General features: G+C 42.7%; 1 protein-coding gene across 1 annotated transcript in view; it reads left to right on the top strand.

Annotated features, from left to right (window-relative positions):
• The window catches only part of LOC124605141 (serine/threonine-protein kinase SMG1), a 352,264-nt gene that overhangs the window by 64,118 nt on the left and 261,698 nt on the right, over window positions 1-26,448 (top strand). The window contains exons 3-5 of the mRNA XM_047136625.1: window positions 13,036-13,202; window positions 16,231-16,360; window positions 20,468-20,593. Of these exons, the coding sequence (XP_046992581.1) occupies window positions 13,036-13,202; window positions 16,231-16,360; window positions 20,468-20,593 (423 nt within the window). The remainder of the gene's footprint in view (window positions 1-13,035; window positions 13,203-16,230; window positions 16,361-20,467; window positions 20,594-26,448) is intronic.

The raw sequence follows: 26,448 nt of genomic DNA, 5'->3' as shown, positions 1-26,448 counted from the left end.
CCACTCACCAGTTTCTGGCTTGACGGTCACGAATGACGTCCTTGTGGCCCCTGAGGATGTCTCCAATGCCTTCGGCCGCTTTTTCGCAGAGGTTTCGAGCTCCGCTCATTACCACCCTACCTTCCTCCCCCGAAAACAGGCAAAGGAGGCTAGGCCACCTAACTTCCGCTCCTCGAATCGTGAAAGTTATAATGCCCCTTTCACCATGTGGGAACTCGAAAATGCACTTGCCCGGTCACGGTTCTCCGCTCCAGGGCCTGATTCTATTCATATTCAGATGCTGAAGAACCTTTCTGCTGCGGGTAAAGGTTTCCTTCTTCGTACTTATAATCGCATCTGGATTGAGGGACATGTTCGCGCATGCTGGCGCGAGTCTATTGTTGTACCGATTCCTAAGCCGGGGAAGGACAAGCACTTGCCTTCCAGTTATCGACCCATCTCGCTTACCAGCTGTGTCTGTAAGGTGATGGAGCGAATGGTTAACTCTCGTTTGGTTTGGCTGCTCGAATCTCGACGCCTACTTACCAATGTACAATGTGGATTTCGTAGGCACCGCTCTGCTGTTGACCAACTAGTTACCTTGTCGACCTTCATTATGAATAACTTCTTGCGGAAGCGCCCGACCGCGGCTGTGTTCTTTGATTTGGAGAAGGCTTACGACACCTGTTGGAGGGCGGGCATTCTCCGCACCATGCATACATGGGGCCTTCGCGGTCGCCTCCCTCATTTTATTCGTTCCTTTTTAATGGATCGACAGTTCAGGGTACGCGTGGGTTCTGTCCTGTCGGACACCTTTCGCCAGGAGAATGGGGTGCCACAGGGCTCAGTTTTGAGCGTCGCTCTCTTCGCCATAGCGATCAATCCAATAATGGATTGCCTCCCAGCTGATGTATCAGGCTCCCTTTTCGTGGACGATTTTACCATCTATTGCAGCGCGCAGTGTACATGTTTCCTGGAGCGCTGTCTTCAGCGTTCTCTTGACCATTTTTACTCCTGGAGTGTCGCCAATGGCTTCCCTTTTTCTGTCGAGAAGACGGTCTGTATTAACTTCTGGCGCTACAAAGAGTTTCTCCCACCGTCCTTACGACTCGGTCCCATTGCTCTCCCATTTGTGGAGACAACAAAATTTTTAGGTCTTACATTTGACAGGAAACTTAGCTGGTCTCCACATGTGTCTTATTTGGCTGCCCGTTGTACCCGTTCTCTAAATGTCCTCCGTGTTCTCAGTGGTATGTCATGGGGAGCGTATCGAACCGTCCTACTTCGCCTATATCGGTCGATCGTCCGCTCAAAGCTGGATTATCGGAGCTTCATATACTCCTCTGCACGGCCGTCCATCTTGCGCCGCCACAACTCCATACAAGATCGGGGTTTACGTCTTGCGATCGGAGCATTTTATACTAGTCCCGTCGATAGTCTTCATGCTGAAGCCGGTGAATTGCCACTGCCCTACCAGTGCGATATACTGCTTTGTCGGTATGCCTGTCGGCTACTGTCAATGCCCGACCACCCGTCTTATCGTTCCTTTTTTGACGACTCTCTCGATTGTCAATACGGGTTGTATGTCTCTGCCCTGCCACCCCCTGGAGTTCGCTTTCGTCGCCTCCTTCAACACCTTGATTTTTCACTCCCTGCAACCTTTAGCGTGGGTGAGCGCCACATGCCACCTTGGCTCCAGGCTCAGGTTCGCGTTCACCTTGACCTCAGCTCGCTCCCAAAGGAGGTTACCCCCGGTTCATCTGCTCCGATTCCCTGAGCGCCATCCAGAGCCTCAGTGATTCATATCCGGTTCACCCTTTCGTGCACCGGATCCAACGCTCTCTCCAGCAGCTGGTGGACGACGGTTCTCCGGTTAGCTTTATGTGGGTTCCTGGCCATGTCGGTATCCCTGGGAACGAAGCTGCAGATGCCGCGGCCAAGGCTGCGGTCCTCCAGCCTCGGACAGCTTCTTGTTGTGTCCCTTCATCAGATTGTAGCAGGGTCATTTGTCGGCGCATTTTATCGCTGTGGGGTGCTGATTGGGCTGCACTTACGGACAACAAGCTTCGGGCCTTGAAACGTCTTCCCGCGGCTTGGACGTCATCCTCACACCCCTCTTGGCGGGAGGAGGTAGTTTTGGCCCGGTTACGAATTGGACACTGCCGGTTCAGCCATCGCCATCTGCTGACGGCTGCGCCGTTCTGCCCATGTGGGCAATTGCTGATGATCCGCCACATTTTAACGTCCTGTCCGGATTTTACTACACTGCGTCTTGATCTTGGCCTGCTATGTACTCTTGATGCCATTTTAGCGGATGACCCAGGAGCAGCTGCTCGCGTTCTTCGTTTTATCAACTTGACCAACCTGTCCAAGGACATTTGATTATGCTGTTTTTTTAATCCTATGCCTGTCGATATTTTATCGTGTTTTCCCTTTTAGTTGCTGTTTCTAACTTGTGCCTCGCGGTGCATTCCTAACGTAGTCTGGGCGCTAATGACCGTTTAAGTTGTGCGCCAAAAAAAAAAAAAAAAGAAAAAAAACTAACTTGTCAATGACCAGTCACATAATCTTCAAATAGCTGCATGCAAGGGTTCTGTTTTAGTCAAACATCTTAAGACTGAGTATAGGGAGCTGTACGTGTATCGCTGTCCACGGATTACTTGACCACCGATGGCCAAACGATACACCCTACCTTAAGCTTCATGATGGTATTCGCACCATTCCACGTGTCCTCGCAGAACATTTTGCAACTGCTTCTTACTCTCTCACTTTCCAAGCATGTAAGCAGTGGATGGATAATACCTTCTCATCCTTTCTCATACACTGTTCAGAGCCAAATAACAAACAATTGTATAATTGGAACAGCTTCATACTGTCGATTCACCCCACAACACAGCCTGAGGCCCAGATTTGATCTGTAATTGAATGATCCAACATCTGAATATGAATGTGGATCAGGGAAAATTAGTCACAGAGCTTTTTTATCATGTCAAGCTGTGAGATGAATTTCCCTAACAGTGCCAGAATGGTATCATTCTCCCCCATTGAGAGCTGCCGACCAATCAAGTTTTACTTGTGTGCCAACAAAATTATTCGAGATAATGGTGACCAGGCGATTGTGCTGGTCTTAACTACTGAGTTAGAGGACCTTTTATCCATCTACTATTGTGATTTCCAGGAGGTTTAGTCCAAAACTGACTGCATGGTCAGATTAGAATTGTGTTTCTCATACTGTGTTAGGTGGAACACTGGTGTTCCATAGGAAGTCAATGCATACTCCATGAAAAACTGTTGGTGACGTGGTGTTTTTTCTTTTTTTCTCGACATTATGATTATTTTAATTATTTTTTTATAAATTTTATTAAGATGTCTGTGTTACGGGCTATGATTTAAATGGGAGTAATCACTGAGTAAAATAAGTTATTCTCATTTTTTAAAATTTTATGGGCCTTCAAAATAAAGAAGGTGGTCTGTCGGAGTACGAAGATTCTCAAAGTGTTCACTCTGCAGAGTGCTAGTTCTGCAAGTTTCGCAGGAGAGCTTCTGTAAAGTTTGGAAGGTAGGAGACAAGATACTGGCAGAAGTAAAGCTGTGAGGACCGGGCGTGAGTCGTGCTTCAGTAGCTCAGATGGTAGAGCACTTGCCTGCGAAAGGCAAAGGTCCCGAGTTCGAGTCTCAGTCGGGCACACAGTTTTAATCTGCCAGGAAGTTTCATATCAGCGCACACTCTGCTGCAGAGTGAAAATCTCATTCTGGACTATTTGCCTTGCTTGCCAGATTGCAGGATTCTCCAGAAAGAAAGGAAAATCATGGAGTAAAAGACCCTGGACCAACTGATCTACACTGAGGCTAAGAGAGAATTTGAACGCCTGCATCCTGTGCGTATGACATTCTCTTACGCCCCCACTACAACAGTTCTGACACCACCAGCTCCACCAACCCAAGTCACCTCTCAGGAAGACTACACCTGCCCCCTTGATGGTGGGTGGCATTTCCCTCCCTGTTGATCCTGCACCATGTACTTCAGGAGCAACGCCCCCCCCCCCCCCCCCCCCTCCTCTCCGCTCCCAAACCATCGAGGACATCCTTCCCCACTTCTAAACCAGAGGAGCGTAAGTCGTCTTCGGATTTTCCCACTAGGAAGGGGTCCCTTGGGTCACTCCCTTCTCAGGTTTCTGCTAGTGGGAAAGATGACACCCACCAGTGGCTGAAGAGTCCAGAAGCAGCTGGTCGTAGGGCTTCATGCTCATCCTCCGTCCCAGGATTGGATATAGACTGATCAGGCAATAAGTTAGCGGCAGCAGGTGACTCTGAGGTGTAAACTGCCTCATTGAATGTTCCATGCCTTCCCAGTCAACCAGGTCTGGTGCGATGGTGTCTTTCCATCGCAATGGCAGGAGAGCACAATCATTCCGGTGCTCAAACCCTGTAAAAACCCGCATGATGTGGAAAGCTATCGGCCCATCAGCCTCACCAATGTTCTTTGTAAGCTGCTGTAACGTATGGTATGTCGGCGGTTGGGTTGGGTCCTGCAGACACGTGGCCTGCTGGTTCCATGTCAGGGTCGCTTCCGCAAGGGTCACTCTACCACTGATAATCTTGTGTCCATGAAGTCTGCCATCCGAACAGCCTTTTCCAGATGGCAACACCTGGTTGCCGTCTTTTTTGACGTACTTTCAGCATACGACACGACCTGGTGACATCGTATCCTTGTCACATTGTGTGAGTGGGGTCTCCGGGTCCTGCTCCCGATTTTTAGCCAAAACTTGTTGTCACTCCATACTTTACGTGTCCAAGTTGATGCCTCCCATAGTTCCATCCATATCCAGGAGCATGGAGTCCCGCAGGGCTCTGTATTAAGTGTCTATCTATTTTTAGTGGCCGTTAATGGTCTAACAGCAGCTGTCGGGCCCTCTGTCTCACCTTCTCTGTATGCAGACGACTTCTGCATTTCGTACTGCTGCTCCAGTACTGGTGTTGCTGAGTGGCGCCTACAGGGAGCCATCCACAAGGCGCAGTCATGGGCTCTAGCCCACGGCTTTCAGTTTTCAGCCGCAAAGTCGTGTGTCCTGCACTTCTGTCGGCATCATACCGTTGATCTGGAATCAGAACTTTACCTTAATGACGATCCACTCACTGTAGTGGAGACATTCCGCTTCTTAGGATTGGTTTTTGACGCTCGATTGACTTGGCTCCTTCATCTTCGTCAGCTTAAGCAGAAGTGCTGGCAGCATCCCAATGCGCTCCGTTGCCTGAGCAACACCAATTGGGTTGCGAATGGCTCTATGCTGTTGCGCCTCTACGGAGCTCTTGTCCAATCCCAAATTGACTATGGGAGTGTGGTTTATGGTTCGGCAGTGCCTTCAGCATTGCATTTACTTGACCCTGTGCACCACTGCGGGGTTCGACTAGCGACAGGAGCTTTTAGGATAAGTGACCAGCATACCAGTGGAGGCTGGTGTCCATCCATTGCAGATCGGACATGCACAACTGCTCGCCAGTTACGCAGCACACATTCGTAGTTCCCCTGAGCGTATGAATTACAGTCTCCTTTCCCCACCCGCGGCAGTCCATCTCCCCCATCGGCGGTGTAGTTTGGGGTTAATGATTGCGGTTTGCGTGGGGTCCCTTCTTCTGAACTGGAGTACTTCCCTTTGCCACCTCTACTTGCAGTCCATTATAATTTTAATTAATATTTGTGTTTTTCCTTGTTGCTGGTGAGGAGGAAATTTAGTTATTAGTATTTTATTAATGATCTCATTCATAAGCAGCCATATCACAGTCGCTCAAGAAAGTTATAATTAAGCTTTACTTGTTTGACAGAATCGGACGATGACTCTCCTTGTCCGCAGTCTCGATGATTCAAAGCGATTTGCAATCCTGTGTAAATAAAATGTCTTGGGTTTCTTGTGTTACGTAGTCAGTCGGGAAACCTCAGATCAAGCGGAAAGTGTGCTTTGATAGAGTTTAATTATCTGATGAAATGATGGAGCTCTTGGCTCTAATAATTGCAGGTTAGTTTCCAATTCATCGGAAGTTCCCTTCTGATTACCAACGAAACTACACATCCGTGCAAATTTCCAATTAGAGAATACATATATAGTAAAATTCCTTACAGACCTTCTATGTAAATGCTCAGTATATATTCTCTTGATTAGCATACAATATATTTCCAATCTCTTTCTTCCAGTAATCTCGATAGCAAAACTACAATTATTACTACAATTATTCAATCCGGCTGTTCGGCATAGAGAAAATCCTAGAAGTCCTCTCAACACACACCAGAGAATATTACAAAGAGTAATTATGCACTCATGGAATAGTAATAGTACTGTACTACTTTTCGCATCGATTCTGTGAGTATATAGATGGTCAATTAGGAAACGTAATTCACTCATAGAATTGTGCAGGGATAATTAGTAGAATATAAAGAGGTATTACACCATTTTCTTATGCCTCCATGGTGTACGCCTTGGCTGCAGCTTCGTGTGTACCTTTCACGTGGCCCTAAGGACTCCATTAACTCTGCGGCTCTCCGCTGTCATTTCCTCTTGATTCTTGACATGTTCCGGAGCTCTGAAGGGGTTTACACTGACGGCTCGATGGGTGATGGTCGCGTTGGCTTTGCCTACATTCACAGCGGCCATATTGAACAGCATTCATTACCCGATGGTTGCGTTGTATTCAATGCAAAGCTGGTGGCCATTTCTCGTGCACTTCAGTATCTCTGTTCATGTGCTGGGGAGTCTCTTCTTTTATGTACGGACTCCTTGAGCAGCCTGAAAACTACAGATGTGTGCTACCCTCGTCATCCTTTGGTAGTGTCCATCCGGGAGTCCATCTATGGCCTGGAATGGTCCATTCGTTTAGTGGTGTTCGTTGGACCCCTGGTCATATCGGAATCCCAGGAAATGAACTTGCTGACAGGCTGGCCAAACAGGCTACATGGAAATCACTTCTGGCAATGGGCATCCCCCCCCAACTGACCCATTCGTTATTACGCTGCAAGGTTTTTCAGCTTTGGAGATGGAATGGCAAAATGTCAGTACTCACAACAAACAGTGAGCCATTAAGGGGACCACAAATGTCTGGAAGTCCTCGATGAGAGCGTCTCGCAGGGACTCTGTGGTTCTCTGCAGGCTCCGCATTGGCCATGCGTGGGCGACCCACGGCTACATCCTGCGCTGTGAAGACCCACCTCAGTGTCAGTGTGGTGCGCGGTTGACAGTGGCCTATATTCTTCTGCTGTGTCCTTCTTTGGCTGCCCTGCGACTTCATCTTCGGTTGCCGGACTAGTTACAATTGATTTTAGCAGACAATGCCTCATTGGCTGATTTGGTTTTACGTTTGATCCATGAGGGTGGGTTTTATCATTCGATGTGAGTTTTAGTGCCTGTCCTTTGTCCCTCTGTGTCCTCCACCCTAGTCCTTTTAGGATGAGGGTTTTAATGTGTTGCAGGGTGGCTGGCTTTTCCTTTTTATTTTCGTGGTTAGCCAGCTACTGTAATCTGCTTCCTTGTTTTTCTCTCTTCTAACTGTTTCTTGTATCTCTCTGTAGTTCTCTTTTGTTCCTTTTAGTGTTAGTTGCCTTTCCATCGTTCTTGTGGTTTTTCCTTTCTTTTTGTTTTGTGTTATATGTCTGGTCTTATTTTATTCTCACACTTGCGGCATTGCTTTATTAGGAACAAGGGACCGATGACCTCGTAGACATCTTGGGCAGGTCTACGACCTTGGCTTTTATTTCTTCTGCACTAAATTACAGGTCATCCATTTTTGTCGTCACAGCGCGATCTACCCAGGTCCAGGACATTTTCTAGGAATGAAACACTCTGAAGTAATTTTACAATCCCACTTTCCCGGCCTACTCGTCAATAATAGGGGGAGTAAGGAAAGGTCATGGCAAGTGTTACTTGACTCAGTCATTTCAGTTGGTCTGTAAAAGTATGGGAAGCCATCCAGAGGGTTTCTGGTAAACATAGCTGTTTACCAACAGCAGCAGTGCTGAAACAGGAGTGCCTCCAAACAACACTCAGATATATTGCTCAGATGCTGGCCGAACATTATGTACGAACTACTGCCAATTCATGCCAGGATCTGGCGTTCCATCGCTATCGTGTGTCTATAGAGAGGGAAAAGTTGGACTTCAGGTCCAACAGTTCTGAGGCCTACAACTCCCCTTTCTCCATGTGGGAGCTTGAATCAGCACTGACTGAGATCTGTGACACAGTCGTGACCAAATCTGGTACTGCATTTTTCAGCATTTGCCAGCGGCATCAAAGGAAATCCTGCTCGAATGTTTTAATCTGATATGACAGACAGGCAACTTTCCCAATTTGTAAAGGGAAACAATTATGATCCCTCTCCTCAAACCAGGAAAGGATTGCACATGTCCCAGTAGTTATTAGAGTATCACCTTCATGAGCTTTGTAGGAAAGGCCCTGGAGTGAATGGTTAACCTTCATCTGGTCTGGCTGTTAGAGATCGGGCAACTCCTTAGCCACTCGCAGTGTCGATTCTGAAGATTTCGGTCCACTGTCAACTCTCTGATCCTCCTAGAGGCAGCTATGCAGCAGGCTTTCCTCCGTAAGCATCACTGTGTCAGAATATTCTTCAGTATAAGTAAGACATATGATACTACTTGGAGACACTGTATTCCCGTTCAACTGCATCAGTGGGTCTTTCGTGGCCGCCTCCCCATCTTCTTACGGTCTTTTCTGTCTCACCGGTTTTCTAGGACCCGAGTTGGTAACATGCTGTCTGATCGATTTGAACAGGAGAATGGTGTTCCTCAGGACAGTGTTTTAAGTGTTACCCTCTTTTCCATAGCCATCAACAATACCACATCTGTGGTAAGGAGTCCTGTACAGTGCTCATCATTTGTAGACAGATTTTGCTCTTTGTGTGTGTGTGTGTGTGTGTGTGTGTGTGTGTGTGTGTGTGTGTGTGTGTGTTCATTTTAATCATTCTTGTCATCTTTTTAATTTGCCTGCCTTTGAATATGGGGGACACCATCCTACATTTTAGAGAGACAGTGCAGTTTCTGGGTCTCATTTTTGACTCCCAATTGCTGTGGTTACCACACTTGCAAGACCTAAAAGCCAGAACCCTGAAGCACTGAACATCATAAAGTGCCTTAGCAACAGGTCTCGGTGAGTGGACAGGGTGCATCTTCTTCAGTTTTATCTGGTGTTTTGCATTTGCAGCTGGACTATCGTTGCACAGTGCATGGGTCAGTGAGGCCCTCTTACTTGCGGATTTGACACTATCGTGAGGGGATTCAGCTGGCCACGGGTGCTTATCAGACCAGTCCCATACCTAGCATCTGTGCTGAGGCGGGGGAACCGCTAATTAGCATCCGGTGCAAACTCCTCATGATCCATCAGGTGTGTAAGTTCCTTGCAGCTCAAACTTCACCTGCACATTGTACTGTTGCTTGTCCACCTCTGAAACGCCTTTTTTCCAACCGTCCACGAGCCACGATGCCATTTGGGGCATATTGTGATCCTCTGGTATTTCAGTTTGCTATCTCCCTGCAAGCTATCACCTTGCTGTTGAGGTACAAAGTCATGTGTTGATGGGAAGATGAGTGGGTGGCAGTGACCGATAACAAGCTCCGTGTCGTCAACCCCACAACTCTGCCGTGGGGTATTTCCTTCCAGCCCCGTTGGCAGGATGAGGTCCTTCTTGCTCGTCTTTGCATAGGCCACAGCCCTAAGACACATGGATTCTTACTCCGGTGGGAGGACTCTCAAATGTGTGGTGCTTGTTGCGTACAGATAACAGTGTCCCACATTTTATTGGATTGCATTTTATTTGCCGAGCAGTGGACTGTGGCAGATTTGCCGTTTATTTTATGTAATGTGGTTAGGGTTTTAAAGTTTTGTGAATTGTCCAATGTTTTTAACAAGATTTTACAGAGATGTTCTGAAGGGTGTCTCACTCACCCTAGTTTTTTGTAAGTAGTCAGCCAGTCACATTTCCCTGTGATTTTCTTTTAGTTCTTCTGTGTTTTGTTTTCTCTAGGTTTTAATTTCTTGATTAGCTGTCTTCCCTCCTAATTGGTTTTAGTGCATGTGATACAGGGTGGCTGTGTGGTCATTCCGAGTGCATGCGTGTACAACACATTTAGTTCATCTTCACATTCGTTTTTCATAAGTGTAAGGGCACTGATGACCTCGCCGTTGGGTACCCATCAGACACACACACACACACACACACACACACACACACACACACACACACACACACACATTTCAATAATAAACTGCCCTGACTGCCCCACACGTCTGCTGAAATTAATGTGCAGCTGAAACTGAATGCACTGAAATTTGTCATTCCTCTTGGTGTGAGGATAACTTCATTGTATTATTCTTTTATAGGGCTCTCGTTTTAGCAGGATTGGACTATTGATGCCAGGTATACGGTTCAGCGGCACCCCTCAACATTGTGACTAGTAGATCCATTTCACCACTGTGGCATAAAGCTGACCACCGGGGTTTCTGAATGAGTTGAGTAAATTCTTGTAGTGTAGTCTGGGCTCTCACTCTTGCAGTTTCGGTATCTCCAACTTCTACTCAATTATTTCTCCGTTGTCTACCAATTTCCTAACCACTCCTGCTCTGACTCTTCACCATCTCCAGGAGTTGTGACCCCTAATACTTGGCCTAAGGCAAGGCACCAAATTGTAATTATGCAGGAGGTCCTTTGTAGAGGTCTTTATCTCCCCCCAGCTGACTGCATCCACGGAATTGTTTCACACACCACTGCTTGGTGTTTACTTAGGCTGTAGGTTTGGCTGGATCTAACCCAAGGCCCTAAAACTTCAATTCCGCCTATTGTTCATCTGTGTGACTCTCTGTTATCTGTAGACGCCAGGGAGCCAAAAATTTATCTAAAGATACTGAAATATAACAACAAAAATAATAAATTATTGACAATATAATGTAAATGGATGGATAAAAAATCTACTCACCATGCGGCAGCAGGGGAACACACATTCACAAAAGGATTTAATGTTTTCAAGCTTTTGGAGCCACTGGCTTCTCCGTCTGGCAGAAGAGTTGAAAGGGGATTAAGAGGGATGGAGGAAAAGGACTGGAGAGGTTTAGGGAAAGGGGCACAGTACAGTACTCACAACTGCAGGTCAGGGGAGACTTACCGGATGGGATGAGAAGGAAAGACTGATTGTTGGGACTGGAGAGGTTTAGGGAAAGGGGCACAGTACAGTACTCACAACTGCAGGTCAGGGGAGACTTACCGGATGGGATGAGAAGGAAAGACTGATTGTTGGGGACTGACTGGACAAGATTTGAAAACCTGAGAGCTTAAAGATAGTAGACAGGGTAATATGCAAGACAGATATTACTACTAAAACGCCGTGCACAAGTTAATAAGAGTGAAAAGCTAAGTGCATTGTATGTTACAGAGTTGGGAGGGGGCGACAGCGAAAAATAGACAAGTCAGAAAATGAAAGACGTAGGAAACTAAAATGGAGTGAAGAAAGGAGTAGTTACAGTGAATAAGTGCTGAGATGGAAGGAATGAACGTAAATTGAGGCTAGGTGGGTGGCAAGAACCAAGGACGCGTTGTAGTGCTATTCCCACATGCGGAGTTCTGAGAACGTGGTGTTTGAGGAAGAATCCAGATGGCGAAAAAGGCACTGAGGTCATGACTGTTATGTTGTAGAGTACTACAACAGGTACAGTTCCCAACGAACAAGAAAAATATAAGTAATGAGAGGAACTATGGATAACAAAACTTTGTGTCAGAAAATTTCATGTTTTATTAAATTACATTTTGCATACTGGACCCTGTTGTGGGGTCTAGCATTAGGTGCAAATTGTTTAATACGCTATTTACATATGTTCTTTAGCAATGTGATGTGAAACATATGTTCCTGTTGTGAGATAACTAGATGTTAAATTTTGAAATTTGTGAGGCAGAAAATGGAAAATACGATGGAAAGTGGTGAAAAACTTACCAGAAGATCCAGGAGGAATATTTCTGACGCTGTAATGTGATCAAACTTTGATTTAACTATTCTACAATTGCACATCACCCAAAATAAACTCTTTATTTGTATACCTCAAAACGCTTCACAGATACAGTATGATATGCGACCGACTAAAGATATTTATTACATAGTATCAGATATCAGAATTGCAAAATAGACAGACATGTGTAAGATAATAAATTTAAGACAAGTTGTTATTATTACTACAATAACTATGGCTAGCAAGAGCTGCCCATTCATTTCACATCGATTCAGACTTTGTGATTTTATGGTGGTATATTTCCATTAGCTCCAACAGACCTAGAATCTTAAGATTGGGTTCAGTGTGTAGAAATACCAAATTGTTTGCTATCTTGTTGATCACATATTTAGTTTCGAGAATGTGCTGTGTGAGGTCTCATTTTTTATTAAGTCTGCATTTGTGCCAGATGTACTTAGAGACAAGAGTCTGCTTCAGTTTACTTACAAATTTACTCAGGTTACATTCATTGATTCAAGCTTTAGTAGAACATTCTTGAATCCATTAACTGTGCTTTACTTGTTGCCCAATCTATGGTGTACATTTCTTTCTTTCTGTCTTTATTGCTTTCTCTCATCTCATCTCTTCTTCTTCTTCTTCTTCTTCTTCTTCTTCTTCTTCTTCTTCTTCTATCTTTCGGTGTTACTGTGTATATAGGAAGGTAACAAAATAATTTATTTCTACTGAGCTCCATGTTTGTAGATGTACTTTAGTTTATTATCTGTGATGCCTGATAAACTCTCAACAACACTGGACTTTTGTATTGACAAGTGAGATTTCTTAAAGAAGCACCCACTCAGTTACAAACAGTAGTTGGAAGTATATTTCAGTGCTAACATGATGCCTTCTGATGACAGTTCAAAAATTTCACTGTAAGAGCTCAGAATTTAACAACTTTAATAACTATTTCATCAGTGTGCAAATGTTTAGGTTTTATTACCAAAAGTATTTTACATATTTGAAAACTTGATCGATTTTTAATGAACTGAAAAAATGAACTTATAATTATTCTTTTATTGTTTAGGAGTCCTTGATGGCACCTGAAAATGGGAGATATATTCGCCGATCTCTTGACTTGATCATGGAGTCACTGTTGGACACACTGCACAGTGGACCAGGATCAGAGGCAAAACTTCATGCAGCAAAGTGCCTAGGCCGTGTTGGTTATGTGCTAGACCAAGATTTTAAAAGGTTTGTGAAACATACGGTAAAAGTGTTTTTGAACAACAATATAGTAAACAGTTGTTTTTAAAAATCAAATAAAATGAGCTTGTACATGCCAGATTGTGAGACAAATGCTAATTTCAGAATGACTGTTTCATTCTGTAGTGGACTGTGCACTATTCTTAAACTACCTTATAGATTAAAATTACAGGCAGAGCATCACTTTTTCCAATCAGCCCACTCAAAAGACAATTTTGTATTTTGTGGTGATGCGAACATATGTATTTTATATTATTATTATTATTATTATTATTATTATTATTATTATTTAGTTGAGTCAGTAGTTGTGGTCTTGTTTAAAAGGTGCATGGGAAGTTGACTTGTGAAATAAGCTTGTGTGTAATGGGATATCGTTGTATCTGCATTGCAAATCAGCTTCAAAACGTTATGTTAAATTTAAAGACCATCAGAAGAATGGCAACTGTTGAAGTGACAGTACTGTTGTTTATTGGTGGGCTTAACATGTGCTGAAGTGTGTTGGTGACCACCAGTGTGAGGGAGATGGAATACCGTTGGCAAAATGAAGCGACTCATATCTGTAAATTGAGCTCAGTTATTAGAACACACACTTAGTCATTGGTCTGGGTGATTAAAATTTTTTTAATTCTTTGGCAATCTTAGATTTTCACCCTTTCTTTTCCTGTTTGGGTTTTATTCCTGTGCCTAATGATGTCACTGCTAATCTTGTATTGAGCTCTAATCCACCTTATTTCCTTCACTTGTAATAACCTCAGTGAAGCAACTCTGTATATGTACCGGGTTATCAAAAAGTCAGTATAAATTTGAAAACTTAATAAACCATGAAATAATGTAGATAGAGAGGTAAAAATTGACACACCTGCCTGGAATGACGTGGGGTTTTTTTAGAACAAAAAAAAAAAAGAAAAAAAAAACAAAGTTCACAAAATGTTAGACACATGGTGCTGGACAGAAAACGTCAGTGACTGCACATGACAATCGTGTATAAAAGGAGCTGTAATGAGAGAGAGAATCAGATGCGCCAGCAATCGCAGCATGTTGACGTTACCTGAAAAGGCGCTTTTAGTGAAGCTGTATTATCAGAATGGGGAATGTGCTAGATCAGCGTTATGATCCTATCGCCATAGGAAGGGGATTTGAACAGGTAAAGGTCCGTTGACAAGTGCAGCTGTAGCGAGAGTGATTTCGAAGTTCGAAGCCACAGGTTGTTTAGACGATAGACCCCATAGTGGCCGACCGAGCACATGGCATAATGCCTCTAAGACAGTTCAGGAGGAAATGGAGACTGTAGCGGGTTCGTCTATGCACGGGGAAGTCAGCACTTGTGCAGTCACACGTTGCATCGACATTCCATACACTACTGAAATGAAATGAAATGATCATATGGCACTGTTGGCCGGGAGGCCCCTTGCGGGGAAGTTCGGCCGCCGTATTGCAAGTCCTTTTTAGTTGACGCCACTTCGGCGACTTGCGAGTCAATGATGATGAAATGATGAGGAACACACAACACCCAGTCATCACGAGGCAGAGAAAATCCCTGACCCCGCCGGGAATCGAACCCGGGACCCCGTGCGCGGGTAGCGAGAATGCTACCGCAAGACCACGAGCTGCGGACGTACACTACTGTTTGGTTGGCACTTAGGTGTACCCTCCGAAGTTATCCGTACAAAATCCATCAGCATCATGAACTGTTACCTGGCGATTTAGTGAAGCGGAGGGCATTTGCGATGTGGGCGTTTCAAAATATGGCGATTGGTGTTGTGGACCGACGAAACTCATTCACGCTCTGAGGGTCTGTCAACACCCACAGCTGCAGAATTTGGGCTACCGAAAATCCTAGAACTTTCGTGGAAACTCCATTGCACGACGAGAAAGTCACGGTATGGGTTGGATTTACCACATCTACCGTTATTTGTCCTTTTTTCTTCGAGGAAATGTGTGATTCTGGTTTTGTAACTGCTACCATTACAGGTGAGAGGTACGCTGATATGTTACAGAATCGCATCATCCCCAGCCTGGCTGATAAACACCTGCTGGAATGTGTGATGTTTATGCAGGTTGGTGCTCCACCCCATATTGCTAGACGTGTGAAAGATCTCTTGTGCTCGTCATTTGGTGGTGATCGTGTGCTCAGCCGCCACTTTCATCATGCTTGGCCTCCCAGGTCCCCAGACCTCAGTCTGTGCCATTATTGGCTTTGGGGTTACCTGAAGTCGCAAGTGTATTGTGATCAATTGACATCTCTAGGGATGCTGAAAGACAACATCTGACGCCAATGCCTCAACATAACTCCAGACACCCTTTACAGTGCTCTTCACAACATTATTCCTCGACTACAGCTATTGTTGAGGAATGATGGTGGACATATTGATCATTTCCTGTAAAGAACATCATCTTTGCTTTGTCTTACTTTGTTATGCTAATTATTGCTATTCTTATCAGCTGAAGCGCCATCTGTCGGACATTTTTTGAACTTTTGTATTTTTTTGGTTCTAATAAAACCCCATGTCATTCCAAGCATGTGTGTTAATTTGTACCTCTCTATCTACATTATTCCGTGATTTATTCAGTTTTCAAATTTATACTGACTTTTTGATCACCCGGTATATTGACTGAAAATTGCAGACACGAAGTATATATTCAACAACCTACGTAAATTAACATTTCTTTCAAATGCATTAGATGTCCATGTGTGTAACTCTCATGATGATCGCAACTGGTAGATAAATTCTTGTGTTATCCATATTCTGGGCCATCTGAATCTTCCTCTTAATAGTTTTATGTCTATTTCTGAAAGGAACTTAGAATGGCTTTTAGGAGTCTATATTGTTGGAAAGAAACAGGTAAATCACAAGGTAGGTGGTAAGGGACCCAACTTTTGGGCATTGAAAGTAAAACCTAACGTCTTCTTTAATTCATATTTTTAATATTTTATGAAGGTCCAGAAAAACATCATGTTAGATTTTTGTAGCTTCCACAGTTGTAACCTGTAATGCAATTTGTTCTTTTATTGTAGGTATCTGGACTGGGTGTTCCAAACATACCAGAATGAGAGAAATGAGGATGTGAAATTACTTTTAATGAAAGCTGTTTTAGAGACACTGAAACTGGATACGGAGACATTAAAATTGAAAGATTTTGCAAGTGTAAGTACAATATTTACTAATACATACAAACGTACAAGTGTTTGAAAAAATTGTGAATATGCTGCCACAAGCAAAGTTATACCAGTGGAAAAATGCTTGTGTTGGAGCACAAAAAATGTGAATTTGTTCATTTTTAAAGACTGTGACAGAAAAGTGGGGAACCAGGTGCTTCAGTCCTCATTCCACCTTCCTTACGAAAAAATTTTTAACTTGCAAATGTATTCATACTCTTTTTTTAATATAGGACATTCTAAATCCCTTTACCCAGTCTCTCTTCATAATAATCGGCATATCCCTCTCACTGTCACGTCTGTATGTCTCTCTCCTAATGTCTCCTTTTTCTCCCGTTGATTTGCAGTACATAGCTTCCATTGTCTTCTTTTGTCTTTCTTTTCCACACCCACTGTCTCCACCATACATCAGCATCTCAGTAATTCTGCGGAAGAGACTTCAGTCCTAAATGCTCCCTCCCCTACACCTACGTGTTAAAGTTTACCGGTCTGCGGGGGTCCAGACCCCCCAACACTGCCTATGGTCTCCATTCATCTGTATTTTTCATTTCTACTGTCTCCTTGCTCTTTTGCTTGTACTGCTGCTATCTCTCTCCATCTCTTTCTCTTTTACTGCCTCTCTGTCTCACTGACAATATATCCTCTCTTTGGCTCCCATTGCTATTGTTGTCATCTATCTTCCTTTGTCTTTCACTGCCACTTTCTCTCTCTTGCCATCATGGTCTCCTCTTGTTCTCTCTCACTGGAACTGTGTCCTCTTTCTTCCACTGTCACAGTTCCTCTGCTACCATCTGTCACCACAAAATAGAATAAATATGCTCACCAGCCAAAAATTTTGGTGAGAAAGGTGGAATGAAGAGTGAGGCAGCTGGTTCCTCACATCCCTGTTAGTCTTTTGGAGAGGAATGTATGTGAATTTTTTTGTGCTCCGACAAGAGCATTTTTCTGCTGTTATGATTTGTATCGTAAGAGTAAAAATTTAGTTAGAAATATTTTATTGAATTTTCAGTCTTTCCAGTTGTACATTATTTTTTGGCAGCTGTTTTAAGTTAAGACCTTTTTTAGCCAATTTTTGTAACTGCTGTACCACTGTGGGTAGGTGTGAAGTGCTTATTATGTGGAGATTGCATATTAAAAAGTTTTATTGGTGAAAACATGCTGACTAAAAACATAGTTTGGTGACTTCAGAACCTTTGCGATGACCCTAGAACCCTTGCATATGTTCACTATGTCATTTAAAAACTACGCTTACAGATGTTAAGTATATATTACATGCATAAGTATAGTAATTTTGAACCGCTGGGTCTCAGGAATGGTTAAAGATATCAAAAAAAGTTTCAAGGTTTGATGATATCATCATCTTAGGAACATATGGTAAAAATTTCACTGATCTGCCATGAATATAAATTATAGAAGTACTCATCCCCACAGCTGGTACTTTTGTACCCAAAAGTGATGGTTTCTCAGAGTTTTGTATGAGCTGTCCATGAACAAATGGTGCTTTTACACTGAGGTAACAAAACTTGGGGGGATAGCCTTCATAGCTTGTTCGGGAGAAGTTTAGGTCTTTTTTTAGTGATACACACGTATAAAGGTGGCGATAGTATCACATACGTAAGGTAAAAAAAAGGGCAGTGCATTGGCAGTGCTGTCATTTATACTTGGGTGACTAGCATGAAAACATTTCTGACGCGATTATGGCTGCACAACAGGAGTTAAGACATTGAACATCGAATTGTAGTTGGAGCTAGATGCATGGGACATTCCATTTCAGAAATTGTTAGGGATTTCAGTATTCAGAGACCTGCAGTGTCAGGAGTGCGCTGAGGATACTAAATTTCAGGCATTCCCTCTCTCAGTAGACAATGACCGAGAGCAGTGACGTTTGCATAGGTTTGTCAGTGCTAATAGACAAGCAACACTGCATGAAAAATGGCAGAGGTGAATGTGGGACGTGCGATGAACATATCTGTCAGGACAGGGCGGCGACATTTGGCATTGATGAGCTATGCCAGCAGATGGCAGACACGAGTGCCTTTGCTAACACTAAGACATTGCTTTCGGCTTACTCCTGGGCTCTCAACCATATCGGTTGGACCCTAGATGACTGGAAAACCATGGCCTGGTCACCTGAGTTCAGATTTCTTGTGGTAAGAGCTGATGGTAGGGTTAGTGTGCGGTGAAGATCCTACAAAACCATGGAGCCAGGTTGTCAACAAGGCACTGTGCAAACTGGTGGTGGTTCCATAATGGTGTAGGCTGTGTTAACATGGGATGGACTGGGTCATCTGGTCCAACTGAACCCGTCATTGACTGGAAATGGTTATATTCGGCTATGTGAAGACTATGTCCAACCATTCCTGGACTTAAGTGTTTGGAGACAATGATGGAATTTTTATGAATTAGGCTGCATCATGTCACTGGGCCACAGTTTTTTGTGATTGGTTTGATGTATATTCTGGACTGTTCGTGTGAATGATTTGGCCATTCAGACCGCCTGACATGACTCCCGGGGTGAGCTTGAAAATTGGTTTTTCTGAAAGCTAGTGTATGTTCAGTCTTGGTTGCGAGTGTCTCTAGATGACTTGACACTTTTTCTTGACTTAGTGTGCTTATGAAACACCAGAGAATGAAAACTGATGTAGTAGTAACTGAGTAATATGTGAAGCTGATTCAAGTAACACAAATATGGGTTTATTCATAACACTCTGAACAATAACTGAAATAAGTTTCTTACAATTCCCCATGTGACAAGAGAAATAACAGCTGATGTGAGTGGTACAAACTAGAACAATATAGAGACTGCCAGTCAGCACTGCTCCATGTGTGTATAGGCATGGGCCACCGGTAGACAGTGCAGCGGAGATCGCGACATGTGCATGCTTGCTACCATCGGCCTCTAGTGGCCAGCTCGTGCTGATATAGTTGGTGGTTGATTCGGGTACACAAATGTGGCAACACTACATGTGGCTCACTCGTACTCACACACACTAGTAGCAGGGTACAGTAGATGTAGCCCTAAAATGAATAAGTCGTGTTATATTCTCTTTCATTCGAATGGAGACCAGTAATATTTTGGCAACAAAGCTATTATCAGTGTCACGAATATAAATAGCCATTAAAGAAGTACCTGAAATGTTGATACATATAGCCAATGCCAAGGAATTTCATAACCTTTTTTGCAAGAAGCACTATTTTCTGTGTCACATTATTGGCCTTTTGTTGATTCATGCTTCATATGAACTTGGGAAGTAAATGTATATGCTAAAATATTTTGACAGCTTTCTCATCTGCAGAACTATGCAAATTGTGGGAAAAAACGCACACATTTTCATAGTTAAAATATTGATAAAAATGAAGGGAAGCATTTCTTTCTGTACCTTACCTTTGTTTATTAAGTCAACCAAATCACTAATAATTGCTTTTTGTATGCTGCCTTTGCTACTTCTAACTTCTTAAGTGTCTACTCCTTCATTTTAAAGATAATATTGTGCCATTGGAAATTGGATTCCATTCCATACAAAATTCTGAACCATAAGCTTTGCATGGCTCCGTCACATACCACACACATATATATGAATATTGCATGAATGTACAGCACAGTAAATTGCCTATTCAAGTTAGTAATGTTTTGCATGTCACTAGTTTAAATGATCATCACAGAGTATGATGAGTTGTTTCATCATTAGTCGAGGCCACAGCTAAAGTTATTCATTGCTCTGCTTTGCAAACAGCACGTTCCATGCACTGCATATTGATTTCTGCCCATCTCTCTTTATTGTTAGCACTAAATTCTGAAATCAGGAGAGTACGGGACCACGTCTGCTCATTGAGAACCATCTGAACATGGTTGTTGTAAAGCACTAGTGAAGCACCGTAAATATCTCTCTCTCTCTCTCTCTCTCTATTTAGGGGACGTACTGGAGTCTAACAGAAATGCTTCAATCAAATGAAAGTATATAGTGATTCATTTATTGTTTATAAGTGGTTTGCTTTTTTATTTGTAAATATATAAAACTGCATTATATGTTGAATCATTCTTTTGAAATATACTTCATGTAGTTGCCACTAATTGATGGAATTTTTCTTTCTATAGGTGTTAATGGCACAACTGCAGAACACACTTGAGTACGCAGATTCTCCTGAATTCCTTATAAATACTGTTGATGTTATACTGCAGCTAATTGATCTCTACCCAGAAGTTTTTACTAAACATTTTAGGGTAAGTGTGGCACACAGTTATGTGATCACAGAATATGCAGAGAAAATATTGAGTAGCACAAAAGCACATAAACAAGGTGTTATCATGTTCCGTCTACGACTGCTTCTCTCTTCAGTTATAATGTTGTTTCCTAATCATTTCTGCATTTCCTTTCCCAGGAGAATATTGAAAGTAAAAAGTTCTTAATATTTGAACAATGGAAAGCTTGGAATGGAATAACAATACAAATTAGTATACATTGGCGGACACACATTTAAAAGTAGAGTGTTTGCAAAATGTCATCTTTGGGGCAAAGTGTGATGTCAGAGCACGCACGCACCCACAGTCATCTGTGGGCACTTGTCGCACCACTGCAGTGAGCAGTGGTGGTACAGAAGAGGTGTTGGTGTTGGTTGGGGATGGAGATAGAAGGGTAGGGTTGAGATAAGATCCTGTGGTGCTGCCTGTAGGAGTGTGCAGAGGTATGGCAAGGGTAGGATGGTGGGGCGCTGGGGGAGGGAAAGAGAAGCAGACGGAGGAGAAAAACTATATAAATGAGCTGGAGGGATGGAAGGTGTGTGTGAGGGTGGAGTGGGAATTGGGAAGGGGATAGAAACAGGCAGGGACAGACACTAGCTAAGGTCACACAAGAGTCACAGGAAAGTAGAATAAGTAGCAGGGAGAGTTCCCCTTCCCCCATATCAGAGAAGCTGGCATTGGTGGGAAAATTCCAGTTGGGATAGGCTGTAAAGCAGTCATTGAAGATAAGCACAGAGCATGCTCAGCAACTGGATGGTGGTCCTGCCTTTGATGTGGTAGGAAATGCCTGTAGCGGAATGGAATAGTTGTTACTGGATCTGTGAGGGCAGGTCTTGCATTTGGATCTTTTACAGGGATACAAGCCTTGGGGCAAAGGGGTGGGAACATGGATGGGGCAGGGACTGACCGTATGTTGCATTGGTTGGGTGGGTGGCTGATTGCTACTATTGGAGGAGTTAGGAGCATATTGTCAAGAACATTCCTCATTTCAGCGCACAATGAGTGCTAGTTGAAACCGTGGCAGAAACTGTGGTGCAGTTGCTCCAGTCCTAAGTGGTACTCAGTAACAAGGGAGTTGCTCCCTCGTTATTGCTTAGTGGTTATTTGTCAGTGCAAATGGGACCACTTTGGATGACTGGCCTGTATGGAAGGGATTCCTTGGTGTGAAATGAATGGCAGCTGTCTAAATGGGAGTATTGTTGGTTGTTGTAGGTTTGATTTGGATTGAGGTACTGATGGAGCCATCTGTGAGGTGGAGGTCACATCGAGGAAGGTGGCTCGTTGGGCCGAGGAGGACCAAGTGAAGAAACTGGGAGAGAAACTGTTGAGATTCTGGAGGAATGTGGAGAGGCTGTCCTTGCCCTTAGTCCATGCCTTGAAGATGTTTGCAATTTGAACCAGATGAGAGGTTAGGGATTCTGGGTGACTGGGAAGGATTCCTCTAAGTGGCCCATGAACAGGTTGGCACATGATGGTGCCATATGGGTGCCCAGGGCCATAGTGTGAGTTTGTTTGTGGTTGATGCCTTCAGAGTAGTAGTAGTAGTAGTAGTAGTAGTAGTAGTAGTAGTAGTAGTTTTGGGTGAGGATATTATTGATCATGCTGACAAAGGAGGAGGTGGTAGGTTGGAGTCATTCAGGGATTTGAGAAAGATAGTGTTCAGTGGCAGCAAGGCCATAGACATGGGTAACTTGGTGTAGAGGGATGTTCAATTGAGTGACAAGCAGGGTGCTAGATGGAAAAGGACAGGCATTGTGGAGAGTCATTGGAGGAAATCTTTTGTGTATTTTTATACAGGAGGGTAAATAAATCTTCTGGATTGGTTGTTAAATACTTTTAATAAAAAGTCACTACAAATTTTGTGTCAAAAAAGATGCATATTCAGGTGATCAGTACGTGAAATTAAAACTTTACAGAATTACTGTGGCTGGAAAATAGATGTGTACTACTATCAAATGTCATATGTCAATGAGAGCTGTGTACTCAAAGGTTTTTAAACAATCATGGCATGGCAAAGTGATTGCTTAAAGCAAAGTTCCATTGTTCATCATTCAGATAGAAATAGATAGCACACTGAAAATGATAGTCCACAATTAAACTGATTGGCACCACAGATCCCCTGCAAGTGATAGGAAACTTATTTAAATTTCTGACTACAGTATAATTAAGTAAACTAACCAAAAACACCTTATTTACATGTCTTAACTTTGACAGATGAGTGTTGAATATCTTACCCATACCGAAGACAGCATAGGAGTATTTATGGCACAAACGTAAACTATACTGGGGACCCCTAACAAGAGCCACATGTGTAACGTGGTGCTAACATGAGTCTTTGACTGAACTAACGCTATCTATGATGAGAAACGTGGGAGTTAGCTTTGCAGTGCGTCTGACTTGCATACTAAAGTGTGATACATGGTCATTAGAAATTTTTCTTTTTTAAAGACAATCATAGTTAAAAATGATTAAAACTCCAAAACGCAAGATAACATATCCCTGAAAAGCCTGTCTAAAGCATGAATTTTTTTTTCAGTGTTATAGCTCTCTGTTTTTAGAACCACCAAGCATATAGTGTATCTGTAGTATTGCAGGGCATACGAAGAAGTATGTTTTTAAAAACATCTAATTACACCAATTGAAGGTAAAACTGAATAAAAGTGTCTCGCGAAAACAAGAACCACAACAAAGTGTAATAGTGCCCTGTAGATATGCAGCAGGTAGGCGATGGGTAGGCTAAATGTTATCTACCTAGACAATCAAAATTAGATAGCAGACTTTTTTGACACAGTGGTAGTTTTTGTCACTTGACTTAATTATATGGTAGTCAGAAATTTAAGTAGATTTATCTGGTTTCCTATCACATACAGGTGATCTGGGTTCACAATCACTTTAACCGTGGACTATCACTTTTAGCTTGCTATCTGTTTCTGTCTTGGCAATGAATAGTGAGACTTCGGTCTAAGCAATCACTCCACCATGTCTTGACTGTTTAAAAAGCTTAATCACAGTTCTTGGCGATATACGGCACCTTATGGTAGTATACATCTATTTTCTACCTGTCGTACTTCTGCAGGGTTTCAATATCTTGCACAGATCATTTGAATATGTTGAGAAACCAATAGTGCCTTATTAATAAAAGTATTTGACAGCCAGTGTGCAAGATTTTATTCACCATGTGGGATTTTGGCTGTGAGTGCCCATCCTTTAAAGTAACAGGAGAGTAGTAGTAAGTGGATAATGTTGGTCCACAAGGGCAGAGATTTTCTGTTATAGCACAGTGGTCAGTCTCAGGGGGGTGTCCTGGGCAGTTTATTTATGTATTTTAGGAAGCATTTAGAAGGTAGGAGCCCAAGGGACGCAGGGGGGGGTGGGAGGGAGAGGGGGGGGGGGGAGAGAGAGAGAGAGAGAGAGAGAGAGAGAGAGAGAGAGAGAGAGAGAGAAAGGGGGGGGGGGGAGGAGGGACGGATATGCCAAATGAAATGCCTTTGGCTGTCAAGATAACAATGCGTGTTACCTTCTACTACTTGTAGCAGAATACTGTCAAATGATATTTCACAAAATCAAAATAAATTCTGGTTGTATGTAAAGGTTGTTAGAGGAACCATAGTTAATGTCCAGTCCGTAGCTTATGAGACAGGAACTGAAATTGAGGTTAATGAAGTAGAGCTAAAATGCTCAGCTCTGTTTTCAAATTTTCCTTCACAAAGGAAAACCCAGGAGAAATGCCCCAATTTAATACTTACACCACTGAAAATATGAAGGAAATAAGTATTAATGTCAGTAGTGTCAACAAACAGCTGAAGTCATTAAAATTGAACAAAGCTCAAGGGTCCAGTGGAATCCCTGTCAGATTCTGTATTGAATTTGTGGCTGAGTTAGCCCTTCTTTTAACTATAATCCATCATAGATCACTCGAACAAAAAACTTTGCTCAGTTCTTGGAAAAAAGCACAGGTCACACCTGTATAGAAAAAGGGTAGTAAAAGCGATGCACAAAAGTACCATCCAGTGCCCTTGACATTAATTTGTTGTAGATTATTAGAACATATTCTGAGCTCAGACATAATGAGGTATCTTGAACAGAATGGCCTCTTCAAAGCTAAACAGTGTGGATTCCTAAAACATCGTTCATGTGAAACACAACTTTCACTTTTCTCACGTGACGTACTGAAAGCTTTGGGTCAAGGCAGTCAGGTAGACGCAGTATTCCTTGATTGCCAAAAAGCGTTTGACTCAGTAAGACTCCTATACTTATTGTCAAAAGTATGATTGTATGGGACATAAAGTGAAATTTGTGACTGGAGGGAGGACTTTATGGTAGTGAGGACTTTTATTGGATGGAGAGTCATTGTCAGATGTAGAAGTAACTTCAGGTGTGTCCCAGGGAAATGTGTTGGGACTCTTGCTGTTCATGTTGTATAATAATGACCTTACAGACAATATTAATAGTAACCTCAGACTTTTTGTAGATGATGCAGTTATCTGTAATGAAGTACTGTTACAAAAAAAAGCTGCATAAATATTGTCACATCTTGATAAGATTTCAAAGTGGTGCAAAGATTGGCAACTTGCTTTAAATGTTCAGAAATGTAAAATTTTGCACTACACAAAACGAAGAAAACACAGTATCCTATGACTATAATATCAATGAGTCGGCGTTGGAATTGGCCAACTCGTACAGATACTAGGGTGTAACACTGTAGGAATATGACATGGAATTTTCTCATATGCTCAGTTATGGGTAAAGCTGGTGATTGATTGCACTTCCATGTATTCTACCAATAAATCTTTCTACATAGGAGATTGTTTACAAACCGCATGTGCACCAGAATCTAGACTATTGCTGAAATGTGTAGCACCTGTACCACATAGAATTGTTAGGGGGTATTGAACATACACAAAGAAGGGCACCATGAATTGTCACAGGTTTGTTTGATCCATGGGAGAGTGTCACAGAGGTACCTAAGGAACTGAATTGGAAGATCCTTGAAGATGGACATGAACTATCCCAAGAAAGAGTACTTACCAACAAAGTTTCAAGAACAAGCTTTAAAAGATGACTCTAGGAACATACAACCACCCCCTGTGTAGATTAGATTTTGGCGGGAGGGGTTCCATGGGCTTGGCAGCAATGTAGGAAGAGAGTAGGGCGTTGGGTACTGGTTAGGTATGGAAACTTTTCTGTATTTGTGCAGATGGAAGTAGCAAGGATCCCAACTAGAGGATAAAAAACAGGTACAAATGTGCAGAAATGCATAGTAATACCTTAACAGCTTGTAAAAGGTGACACTGTAAAAGGTATAGTAAAAAAGGATGAAACCAAATGAAGTACAGTAAAAATAAAATTACATGGGGGAAAAAAAATAGATGGGTCATTCTGTGTCAAATCGTTCAATTTTGGAACATTTCCATGCTTGGCCAATCACAGATTTCGAAGAAATTTTATTTTTATGTTCTCTCGTGTCCCCAGTGAACAGTGGTAAAGTTTAACATTTGTCAAAGCAATACCGGTAGATATACAGTCAAGTGATTGACCTCATTTACAACTTTGCACAGAGTGAGGGTGAGTTTCTGGCGATTGAACTGTTATATCTCAGGCAATATTTTGTTGAAAGAAAAGAAATTTGGCCAGCTTATAAAATTTTATGCTTTCTCTTAAAATAATGAAATGAATCTTATGAGCCGTGTTCAGTCAGGTAAAAATATATAAAAATTTGTTATTTTAGACCTGATATCCCCTCCCCCCCACATATATATATATACACACAAAGGTGAGGTGACTTACCGAACAAAAGCGCTGGCAGGTCGATAGACACACAAACATACACACAAAAT

The sequence above is a fragment of the Schistocerca americana genome, chromosome 3, assembly GCF_021461395.2.
Source record: "Schistocerca americana isolate TAMUIC-IGC-003095 chromosome 3, iqSchAmer2.1, whole genome shotgun sequence".
Taxonomy (NCBI): domain Eukaryota; kingdom Metazoa; phylum Arthropoda; class Insecta; order Orthoptera; family Acrididae; genus Schistocerca; species Schistocerca americana.
This window is presented reverse-complemented; position numbering and strand designations above follow the sequence as displayed.